The sequence below is a fragment of the Bufo bufo genome, chromosome 1 (assembly GCF_905171765.1).
Source record: "Bufo bufo chromosome 1, aBufBuf1.1, whole genome shotgun sequence".
Classification (NCBI taxonomy): domain Eukaryota; kingdom Metazoa; phylum Chordata; class Amphibia; order Anura; family Bufonidae; genus Bufo; species Bufo bufo.
Window position 1 is genome coordinate 804,528,844 of NC_053389.1, and position 12,662 is coordinate 804,541,505.

General features: G+C 47.0%; 1 protein-coding gene across 1 annotated transcript in view; it reads right to left on the bottom strand.

The window, feature by feature from the left end:
* Positions 1-1,450, bottom strand: part of LOC120986522 (probable N-acetyltransferase 16) — a 43,103-nt gene extending 41,653 nt beyond the window's left edge. The window contains exon 1 of the mRNA XM_040415146.1: positions 1,171-1,450. Coding sequence (XP_040271080.1) covers positions 1,171-1,353 — 183 coding nt within the window. The 5' untranslated portion in view covers positions 1,354-1,450. The remainder of the gene's footprint in view (positions 1-1,170) is intronic.
* Between the last annotated feature and the right edge of the window lie 11,212 nt (positions 1,451-12,662).

The following is a 12,662-nucleotide window of genomic DNA, read 5'->3' on the forward strand; positions in this document are numbered from 1 at the left end:
AAATTTTGAGGATTATGGGTGAGGCCCTGAGTAATTAACCAATAACCTATTCAAGAGAGGTCGGACTAGGACGTGAGGTAGGTGGAGGCTGACATGAGAGGTTTTGGTAGGAAGGGCCGGGCAGGAGTGAGTTAATAAATGTTGAGAGGGGGTGGTTAGGGAGATAGAGAAGGTGGGATTTAGGATTTAAAAGGAGGTGGCTGGGGGCGAGCGGGTGCCATTTTGGAGGAAAAAGAACTCCCGCCCTCCCACCCTAAGGTTTATAAAAAATAAAATAAAATAAAAAGAGAGATCTGGGGGTGATGTAATGAGGCTGACACGGTAGTCAATTGGGGGATGGGGTGGATTACGGGCATGTGTGGCTGTCGCGGCAGTCGTGGCGGTGGGAGATCCTAGAAGCTGGTGGTATATGACAGTATTGGAAAATACTCAATGGTGGGGCTGGACTCTCATAGTTTGAGGCACTTGGTTGGTTCGGAGAGGCGTTAACCAATAACCTATTCATGTTGAAGACACACTTCATCAATAGATACCAGTTATTATATACTGCAGAGTGCAGCGCGTTAGTCAGCTGCGTACACTCTGCGTTATATCCCTTGAGACAGCCAACAATCCCACTGTTGTTACGTAAGGGAACTCTGAGGAGATACTTTGTGGTCCACATTTACAGTTCAGAGTATCGACTAGTTTACCGTCGATATTTTGTTTGCTTGTTTGTACACATTGAGGAAGGGCTCGCATACCCTCCCCCTTTATTTTAACGTATACCTAATAAACTTTGTAGTAAATCTGTTCCTCTAATCCTGAAAAATACTTTAATTTTAAGCAAATTAGGTTTTTGGTGCACTGTGGGTGGGGCCACTCTGTGCAGTAGACCTGGCGCCTCCTGTGTCACAGCTACCAGCTATAAATTCTCAGGGACTGTCCATCAAACAAGAGGGGTATGAGCCGTGCCGCATCACTGGCCAAGTTGCATGAAATGGAGCGACCCCACCCACAGGGGCTAAAAAAATGATTGGACATGCTGGATTTCAACATGTCTGATCCTATGGTCCTGCAGGAGATAAGACTCTACCAGAGGTGTCTAGCAGTGGCTTATTTCCCTCTCCCTATTAATAATCTTAATAAATGTGACCATCAGACATCAATCATTTACTCTTTTCTACTCACCACTTTCCCTTCACACCTGGCCACGAACATTCTTCTCTGGGGTTCCTTCAGCCATTTATGGTACATCCCCGGCACATGGTCCAGTCCGTTGTATAACCCACTAGAGATAGACATCAGTTCTTCATAGTCTTCTGCCGTTGCAGGCGAAAAATCTATTTTTGGAACTGAAGTCGGAACAGACATGGTGTCACTGCGCGATATAGACCAGAGTCTCAGCTGAAAGGAGAAGAGAAGAAGTTTAATCAGGCAAAGTCTACCATCATTCTTGAGATTGATAGGGTTCCCAGCAGTCAGACATTATCCGATACTTGTCCCTTATACTGGGGATACGTTTTAATCTTGGTACAAATCCTTTCACCATTAACAACCGAGATTTTTTTGGAGGTTGGATAGTAAAAAACAAAACAAAAAACATGTCGTTATGAAAGACTCTTTGAAGCCTCTCACACCCTCTGAGCTAAAAAAAACAACAACACGTAATAAATGGTATACAACCCCCTGATATACATACTGTACATGAGACACTGGTACACGTTTTTATCAGAGTGTATAAGCCCACTCACCACGCCAAGGTTGCCTCCTTGAGTGGGACCTACACTAATGTGGCACGGCACCACATGATGCCCACCAGCGCTGCACCAGTAGGAGGTGGGACCCAGCAGTAAAACAGCACCCCTACTACTAGACAAAGCCACCCTGGCTGAGTGGGACCTATTCTAATGTGGCACAGTACCACGTGGCAACTACTTACGCTGCAGCACTGCATCAGCGGGTGGCAGAACCCAGCAATAAAACAGCAACCCTGCTGCTAGACAAAGCCACCCTGTCAAATTGCGGAACGCACATGGGCCTGTATTCATTTGCGCAGTTTGCGGATTTGTAAAACACTACAGTGGTGGAATGCGCCCTTATGCCGAGAAGCAATTTTAGATCAAAGCACAGCATGGGGATGTGCGATCAAAGATGTGGACCCATTGACTTGAATGGGTCCGCAAATACGGAGATGTGGAATGGTGGGGAACAGAAGTACGGAACGGAACCCCACAAAAGCACAACTTGCTCTATCTTTTTGCGGAACGGACGGATCGCGGACCTATTCAAGTGAATGGGTCTGCGAAGCGCTTGTGGCTGCCCCGCGGTCGGTGCCCGTGCATTGCGGACCGCAATTTGCGGTCCATGGCACGGGCAGCACATGGTTGTGTGAACAAGCCCTTACTCCGTGTGCATTCTGTATGTCTGTATGTCTTCAAAAAAAAAAAAAAAAATTTCTGCATTACGGACAAGGATAGTCCTGTTCTATTAGGGGCCGGCTGTTCCGTTCTGCAAAATAGGGAATGCACATGGACGTCATCAGTATTTTTTGCGGATACGTTTATTGCGGACCATAAAATACATACGGTTGTGTGCATGAGCCTGTATGTAAGTATGATTTTACTTATTTATTTTTATTACACTGTGCTATTAATGTCAGATGCCAGCTACGAACACGGCATCTGAGGGGTACAATGATGGGGGCAGCGCAATCACCCTTCCCACTATTTAGAAATAAATGTGCTTTGTGATGAAGTAATTCGTCACAAAGCAAATTTGTTTGTAAAATTTGTGTTTCTCTCCGTGCCTTCGCACCACAAAAAAAATAGAACATGTTATTTTTATGGGGTGTGAACGGATCACGGACCCATTCTGCATGTTGCCGTATTGCGGACCGCATTTGCAGATGACCATAGGGACAAGGGGAGGTGCACTTTGGTGCATGATATAGGAGTATTTTATACTGGCACAAATTATAGGGCACTATGGGGACTTTGGCTCAATTGGGGGCACTAAGAGAGTTTTCTGAGCACACAGTAGGGGTCATTGGCACACATTATGAGGGTACTATAGGGACATTGGCTCTACGGGGCACTAAGAGGAGGTATTTTTTATACTGCCACACAACAGGGCACTTTTATGTACTGGCGCACATTATAAGGGGGCATTTTTCTACTGTTACACAAAGGCCTCTTTCACATGGGTGTTGCGGGAAAATGTGCGGGTGTGTTGCGGGAACACCCATGATTTTTGCACTCGCGTGAGAAAAATCGTGCATGTTTGGTACCCAAACCCGAACTTCTTCACAGAAGTTCGGGCTTGGGATCGGTGTTCTGTAGATTGTATTATTTTCCCTCATAACATAGTGAGCATTATTTACAGGAACAGGACCTTTGATGACGTCACTCCGGTCATCACATGGTACGTCACACGATCTTTTACCATGGTGATTCACCATGGTAAAAGATCATGTGACGTACCATGTGATGACCGAAGTGACGTCATCAAAGGTCCTGTTCCTGTAATTAATGCTCACCACAGGTCCTATTCAACAAAGGAGACAGAAGGAGATGCCGGGCTACGCGATCAAGTGGACTAAGGTGAGTTAATTATTTATTTTTTAACCCCTCCAGCGCTGTTTTACTATGCATTCTGTATTCAGAATGCTATTATTTTCCCTTATAACCATGTTATAAGGGAAAATAATAATGATCGGGTCTCCATCCCGATCATCTCCTAGCAACCATGGGTGAAAATCGCACCGCATCCGCACTTGCTTGTGGATGCTTGCGATTTTCACGCAACCCCATTCACTTCTATGGGGCCTGCGTTGCGTGAAAAACGCAGAATATACAGGGAGTGCAGAATTATTAGGCAAATGAGTATTTTGACCACATCATCCTCTTTATGCATGTTGTCTTACTCCAAGCTGTATAGGCTCGAAAGCCTACTACCAATTAAGCATATTAGGTGATGTGCATCTCTGAAATGAGAAGGGGTGTGGTCTAATGACATCAACACCGCATATTAGGTGTGCATAATTATTAGGCAACTTCCTTTCCTTTGGCAAAATGGGTCAAAAGAAGGACTTGACAGGCTCAGAAAAGTAAAAAATAGTGAGATATCTTGCAGAGGGATGCAGCACTCTTAAAATTGCAATGCTTCTGAAGCGTGATCATCGAACAATCAAGCGTTTCATTCAAAATAGTCAACAGGGTCGCAAGAAGCGTGTGGAAAAACCAAGGCGCAAAATAACTGCCCATGAACTGAGAAAAGTCAAGCGTGCAGCTGCCAAGATGCCACTTGCCACCAGTTTGGCCATATTTCAGAGCTGCAACATCACTGGAGTGCCCAAAAGCACAAGGTGTGCAATACTCAGAGACATGACCAAGGTAAGAAAGGCTGAAAGACGACCACCACTTAACAAGACACACAAGCTGAGGATGGAGTCAAGCTCAACTCCCAGTCCTACTGCCAGTTTCTGGAAGACACCTTCTTCAAGCAGTGGTACAGGAAGAAGTCTGCATCCTTCAAGAAAAACATTATTTTAATACAGGACAATGCTCCATCACACGCGTCCAAGTACTCCACAGCGTGGCTGGCAAGAAAGGGTATAAAAGAAGAAAATCTAATGACATGGCCTCCTTGTTCACCTGATCTGAACCCCATTGAGAACCTGTGGTCCATCATCAAATGTGAGATTTACAAGGAGGGAAAACAGTACACCTCTCTGAACAGTGTCTGGGAGGCTGTGGTTGCTGCTGGACGCAATGTTGATGGTGAACAGATCAAAACACTGACAGAATCCATGGATGGCAGGCTTTTGAGTGTCCTTGCAAAGAAAGGTGGCTATATTGGTCACTGATTTGTTTTTGTTTTGTTTTTGAATGTCAGAAATGTATATTTGTGAATGTTGAGATGTTATATTGGTTTCACTGGTAAAAAATAAATAATTGAAATGGGTATATATTTGTTTTTTGTTAAGTTGCCTAATCATTATGCACAGTAATAGTCACCTGCACACACAGATATCCCCCTAAAATAGCTAAAACTAAAAACAAACTAAAAACTACTTCCAAAAATATTCAGCTTTGATATTAATGAGTTTTTTGGGTTCATTGAGAACATGGTTGTTGTTCAATAATAAAATTAATCCTCAAAAATACAACTTGCCTAATAATTCTGCACTCCCTGTAATGTCATGGATGAGATTTGCAGATAGCTGGAACTTATAAATAAACGAGCGACTGGCTTTATCCCAAACTAAGGAGCTTATAGGTGAGCCCTATAAAACCCTAAGAGCTCTCCCTGACTGCTATGCACATACAAGGGTCTCGATGGTAGACGATTGCATGTCCACGTACCTAAGCCTGTGTGACACCTGAAAACCCTATAATAGTGAGGGGACACGACCACCGGCTCCCTGCACTTAATGCGGAGGGAGTCTGGGTCACCTAGAATCAAGCCAGCAAGCAAACACAATAAAGTAAAGGACGTATCTGAGCTAACAGAATACACAGCCTCCAGCAGTGAACACTTCACCCAGGAAGTAGTATAAACCGCAAAGTGAGGCAGTATGGGAGGGAATATAAAGGAAGACGATTATGTCTAAATAAGTGACACCTGGCAGAAGGAAAGGAGATGAGAAAGTGAAACCAAAACAAAGAACATCATACAAGAGGTAGAGAATAGTGTTGAGCGAACAGTTCGAGCATAGTTCGGGTCCGTACCGAATTTTGGGGTGTTCGTGACACAGACCCGAACCCGAACTTTTTCGTAAAAGTTCGGGTTCGTCGTTCGGCATGTATTTTGGCGCATTTTGAAAGGCTGCAAAGCAGCCAATCAACATGCATCATACTACTTGCCCTAAGATGCCATCGCAGCCATGCCTACTATTGGCAAGGCTGTGATTGGCCAAGTGCAGCATGTGACTCAGCCTCTTATAAGCTTGTGCGCACGTCGGGACGTGCTCACTCCCGATGTGAATAGAACAGGGTTAGACGCAGCTGATGCTAGGGCGAGAATAGGCAGGGATAATTGAATAACTGGAAGCAAATTTCTCTCCTCCACCTGTGATTCATCTGAACAACTGCAGCTGAGCTGCTTTTTTGATAGGGATTGGCTATTTTTAGAGTGGCCAGAGTGATTTTTCCATCCACATGTACCCGGGCTGACCGCCGGCCGCCATTTTGCGACTTGTAGTGCTGCAGCAGAAGCTGCCACAGTGTGCATTCCAAAGCTCCAAACAAGTCAGACATCTACACCTGGGATTCAGACCAATAGCGATTTAGCAGCACAGTCCAAGGCTATTTTTTTTAAAGGTTGTGCAGACCATTTTGTGGCACATGTTACTGGGCTGATAGGCGGCGGCTATCTTGGGACTAGTGCTGCAGCACAATCTCTCCCAACGTCCATTAATCACTTGTAATAGTGGTCTGTGCCATAGAAATCCTACATCAGGGACTTGGGTGTGCTTGTGTCACCCCTACTAATACCAGTCCACCTGTAATCCATACAGTGAAAAGCCATAAAGTATTCCAGTGAGGGAATTTTTTTTTTATTTAAAAAAGGCCAAGTTAGTTTATCTGGCGTTCAATATACTAGATACAGTTAGGCCTGCGTTTCATACATCTGGAATTAGCAAACTAATGTGCTGGGGTTGGGAAAACATATATGTACCCATACTAGAATCTGTCAAAGAAAGCGGTACTCACATATAACAGTCATTCCATCTGTAATCCATACAGTCAAAAGACTGAAAGTATTCCAGTGAGGGAATTTTTTTTTATTTAAAAAAGGCCAAGTTAGTTTATCTGGCGTTCAATATACTAGATACAGTTAGGCCTGCGTTTCATACATCTGGAATTAGCAAACTAATGTGCTGGGGTTGGGAAAACATATATGTACCCATACTAGAATCTGTCAAAGAAAGCGGTACTCACATATAACAGTCATTCCATCTGTAATCCATACAGTCAAAAGACTGAAAGTATTCCAGTGAGGGAATTTTTTTTATTTAAAAAAGGCCAAGTTAGTTTATCTGGCGTTCAATATACTAGATACAGTTAGGCCTGCGTTTCATACATCTGGAATTAGCAAACTAATGTGCTGGGGTTGGGAAAACATATATGTACCCATACTAGAATCTGTCAAAGAAAGCGGTACTCACATATAACAGTCATTCCATCTGTAATCCATACAGTCAAAAGACTGAAAGTATTCCAGTGAGGGAATTTTTTTTATTTAAAAAAGGCCAAGTTAGTTTATCTGGCGTTCAATATACTAGATACAGTTAGGCCTGCGTTTCATACATCTGGAATTAGCAAACTAATGTGCTGGGGTTGGGAAAACATATATGTACCCATACTAGAATCTGTCAAAGAAAGCGGTACTCACATATAACAGTCATTCCATCTGTAATCCATACAGTCAAAAGACTGAAAGTATTCCAGTGAGGGAATTTTTTTTTTATTTAAAAAAGGCCAAGTTAGTTTATCTGGCGTTCAATATACTAGATACAGTTAGGCCTGCGTTTCATACATCTGGAATTAGCAAACTAATGTGCTGGGGTTGGGAAAACATATATGTACCCATACTAGAATCTGTCAAAGAAAGCGGTACTCACATATAACAGTCATTCCATCTGTAATCCATACAGTCAAAAGACTGAAAGTATTCCAGTGAGGGAATTTTTTTTTTATTTAAAAAAGGCCAAGTTAGTTTATCTGGCGTTCAATATACTAGATACAGTTAGGCCTGCGTTTCATACATCTGGAATTAGCAAACTAATGTGCTGGGGTTGGGAAAACATATATGTACCCATACTAGAATCTGTCAAAGAAAGCGGTACTCACATATAACAGTCATTCCATCTGTAATCCATACAGTCAAAAGACTGAAAGTATTCCAGTGAGGGAATTTTTTTTATTTAAAAAAGGCCAAGTTAGTTTATCTGGCGTTCAATATACTAGATACAGTTAGGCCTGCGTTTCATACATCTGGAATTAGCAAACTAATTTGCTGGGGTTGGGAAAACATATATGTACCCATACTAGAATCTGTCAAAGAAAGCGGTACTCACATATAACAGTCATTCCATCTGTAATCCATACAGTCAAAAGACTGAAAGTATTCCAGTGAGGGAATTTTTTTTATTTAAAAAAGGCCAAGTTAGTTTATCTGGCGTTCAATATACTAGATACAGTTAGGCCTGCGTTTCATACATCTGGAATTAGCAAACTAATGTGCTGGGGTTGGGAAAACATATATGTACCCATACTAGAATCTGTCAAAGAAAGCGGTACTCACATATAACAGTCATTCCATCTGTAATCCATACAGTCAAAAGACTGAAAGTATTCCAGTGAGGGGATTTTGCTTATAAAAAATAATATATTTCATTGTGGTGCGAGTTGAATCGCAACAATGAAGAAAAATACTATTAAGGGACGAGGACGCGGTCGTGGTGGTGTCCGTGGAGCCTCTGTTGCTGGTAGAGGACGTGGCCGTTCGGCCCCAGGCGCACACAGTAGGGAACGAACTCCCTCAACTAGCCGGCAGAATGTACCGCAATATCTCGTGGGGCACAATGCCGCTCTTAGGATGGTAAGGCCTGAGCAGGTACAGGCATTAACGATTGGGTGGCCGACAGTGCTTCCAGCACGTTCACCACATGGTCTTCCACCCAGTCTTCTGCGGAAAGCGCACAGGTGGCACCTGAAAACCAAGCCCATCAGTCTGTCACATCACCCCCAAGCATATCAGGGAAACGGTCTGAGCCACAAGTTATGCAGCAGTCTCTTCTTCTGTTTGAAGACTCTGCTTCCAGGGTTTCCCAGGGGCGTCCACCTAGCCCTTCCCCAATGGAGGAAGACATACCATGCACTGACGCACAACCACTTATGTCTCCAGATGAAGAGGACATGGGAATACCACCACAGCAGAGTCACCGACTCTCTGATGATGACGAAACACAGGTGCCCACTGCCGCGTCTTTTTGCAGTGTGCAGACTGAACAGGAGGAGGTCAGGGAGGGAGACTGGGTGGAAGACGATGCAGAGGACGATGAGGTCTTAGACCCCACATGGACTGAAGGTCGTGGCGATGACTTTCACAGTTCAGAGGAAGAGGTAGTGGTGAGACCGAGACAACAGCGAAGCCAAAGAGGGAGCAGGGGGCCAAAGCAGACGAGCCGCCGCCCCCAGAGTTCGCCTGCTACTGGACATCGCCAACAGGGACCCAGCCCCACAAAGGCAGCTTCAAAGAGTTCCCTGGCATGGCACTTCTTTAAACAATGTCCTACCGACAAGACCCGAGTGGCTTGCACGCTCTGCCATCAGAGCCTGAGGCGAGGCATTAACGTTCTGAACCTCAGCACAACCTGCATGACCAGGCATCTACATGCAAAGCATGAACTGCAGTGGGGTACACACCTTAAAAACCAGGCACTCGCTGAGGCTCCCCCTGCTCCCTCTACCGCTGCTGCCTCGGCTTCCGCCTCGAGAGGAATGTTGCCACCTGCCGAGCAGCAAACAGAGGATGTGCCACCGACACCACCACCACCGCCACCGTCAACTAGCGTCTCCACTATATCACACAGCAGCGTTCAGCTCTCAATATCTCAAACCTTAGAGAGGAAGCGCAAATTCCCCCCGAGTCACCCTCGAGCCCTTGGCCTGAACGCCAGCATTTCTAAACTGCTGGCCTTTGAAATGCTGTCATTCCGGCTGGTGGACACAGACAGCTTCAAAAAGCTGATGGCCATGGCTGTCCCGCAGTATGTGGTTCCCAGCCGCCACTACTTCTCCAAGACAGCCGTGCCTTCCCTGCACATGCAAGTGTCCGATAAAATCAAGTGTGCACTGCGCAACGCCATTTGTGGCAAGGTCCACCTAACCACAGATACGTGGACCAGTAAGCACGGCGAGGGACGCTATATCTCACTAACTGCACACTGGATGAATGTAGTGGCGGCTGGGCCCCCGGCGGACAGTTCCTTGGCGCACGTCCTTCCGCCCCCTAGGATCGCAGGGCATCATTCTCTGCCTCCTGTAGCCTCCTCCTCCTACTCGGCTTCCTCCTCCACTGCTTCCACCAGCTCATCCGGTCAGCCACACACCTTCACCACCAACTTCAGCACAGCCCGGGGTAAACGTCAGCAGGCCATTCTGAAACTCATATGTTTGGGGGACAGGCCCCACACCGCACAGGAGTTGTGGCGGGGTATTGAACAACAGACCGACGAGTGGTTTCTGCCGGTGGGCCTCAAGCCAGGCCTGGTGGTATGCGATAATGGGCGAAATCTCGTGGCAGCTCTGGGACTAGCCGGTTTGACGCACATCCCTTGCCTGGCGCATGTGCTGAACTTGGTGGTGCAGAGGTTCATTCACCACTACCCCAACATGTCAGAGCTGCTGCATAAAGTGCGGGCCGTCTGTGCGCGCTTCCGCCGTTCACATCCTGCCGCTGCTCGCCTGTCTGCGCTACAGCGGAACTTCGGCCTTCCCGCTCACCGCCTCATATGCGACGTGCCCACCCGGTGGAACTCCACCTTGCACATGCTGGAGAGACTGTGCGAGCAGCAGCAGGCCATAGTGGAGTTTCAGCTGCAGCACGCTCGCGTCAGTCGTACTGCCGAACAGCACCACTTCACCACCAATGATTGGGCCTCCATGCGAGACCTGTGTGCCCTGCTGCGCTGTTTCGAGTACTCCACCAACATGGCCAGTGGCGATGACACTGTTATCAGCGTTACAATACCACTTCTATGTCTCCTTGAGAAAACACTTAGGGCAATGATGTTAGAGGAGGTGGCCCAGGTGGAGGAGGATGAGGGCTCGTTTCTAACACTTTCGGGCCAGTCTGTTCGAAGTGGCTCAGAGGGAGGTTTGTTTAAGCAGCAGAGGACAGGTTCACAAGTCGCCAGCCAAGGCACTGTACTGGAGGACGAGGAGGATGAGGAGGAGGAGGTGGAGGGGGACGAGGATGACGCAAGTTCACAGTGGGGTGGCAGCCCAGGCCCATCACTGGTGCGTGGCTGGGGGGATACGGTGGACGATGACGATACGCCTCCCACAGAGGACAGCTTGTCCTTACCCATGGGTAGCCTGGCCCACATGAGCGAATATATGCTCCAATGCCTGCGCAACGACAGCAGAGTTGCCCACGTTTTAACGTGTGCAGACTACTGGGTGGCCACCCTGCTGGATCCCCGGTATAAAGACAATGTGCCCACTTTAATTCCTGAACTGGAGCGCGACCGTAAGATGCGCGAGTACAAGCGCACGCTGATAGAGGCGCTCTTGAGAGCATTCCCACATGTCACAGGGGAACAGGTGGAAGGTGAAGGCAGAGGAGTGGCAAGAGGTCGCCAACGCAGCTGTGTCATGGCCAGCTCATCTGAGGGCAGGGTTAGCATGGCAGAAATGTGGAAAAGTTTTGTCTCCACGCCACAGCTATCTGCACCGACACCTGATACGGAACGTGTTAGCAGGAGGCAGCATTTCACTAACATGGTTGAACAGTATGTCTGCACACCCCTCCACATCCTGACGGATGGTTCGGCCCCATTCAACTACTGGGTTTCGAAATTGTCCACGTGGCCAGAGTTAGCATGTTATGCCTTGGAGGTGCTTTCCTGCCCGGCGGCCAGCGTTTTATCTGAACGCGTATTCAGCACGGCAGGGGGCGTCATTACTGACAAGCGCAGCCGCCTGTCCACAGCCAACGTGGACAAGCTGACCTTCATAAAGATGAACCAGGCATGGATCCCACAGGACCTGTCCCTCCCTTGTGCAGAGTAGTCCTTATTAACTGCCTAAAACATGTCTTGTTGTGCTACGGGCCACTTCTTTATTTGATACAAATTTTATGAAACCCACAGTTGAATGAAACTCTTCTCTGTCTGGGCGCCGGGGCCTAACCAGATGAAAGTGGCCGGTTAAACTAACGGGTGACATGAAGCCATAACCTCTGCCATGCTACCTCTGTCTTCTGTCTGGGTGCTGAGGCCTAAGTCAAATAAAGCGGTCTTCTGCTGTGCTGGGGGATATGAAGCTAATCTCTGACCTCTCTCCTCTGTCTGGGTCCAAAGGCCTAAATCACTGAAAGAGGCCTTCTCCTGTGGTGTGTGATATGATGCCAGAATATGTGCTGTGGGGCCTCTCTCCTCTTCCTGGGTGCGGGGGTCAAAGTAACTCAATGGTGGCTTCTCCTGTGGTGGCTGATATGATGCCAGAATATGTGCTGTGGTGCCTCTCTCCTCTTCCTGGGTGCGGGGGTCAAAGTAACTCAATGGTGGCTTCTCCTGTGGTGGCTGATATGATGCCAGAATATGTGCTGTGGTGCCTCTCTCCTCTTCCTGGGTGCAGGGGTCAAAGTAACTAAATGGTGGCTTCTCCTGTGGTGGTTGATATGATGCCTGATTCTCTGCTGTGAAACCTCTCTCCTCCATCTGGGTGTAGGGGTCAAAGTCTTTCAAAGTCACCTTCTCCTGTGCTGATTGATATAAAGCTGATGGTTGTGCCATCTGACATGGTTGCCAGGGTCTGATTCAATGGGGGCCTACTCCTGTGGTGGGTGATCTAAATGCCTGATTCTCTGCTGTGAAACCTCTCTCCTCCGTCTGGGTGTAGGGGTCAAAGTCTTTCAAAGTCGCCTTCTCCTGTGCTGATTGATATGAA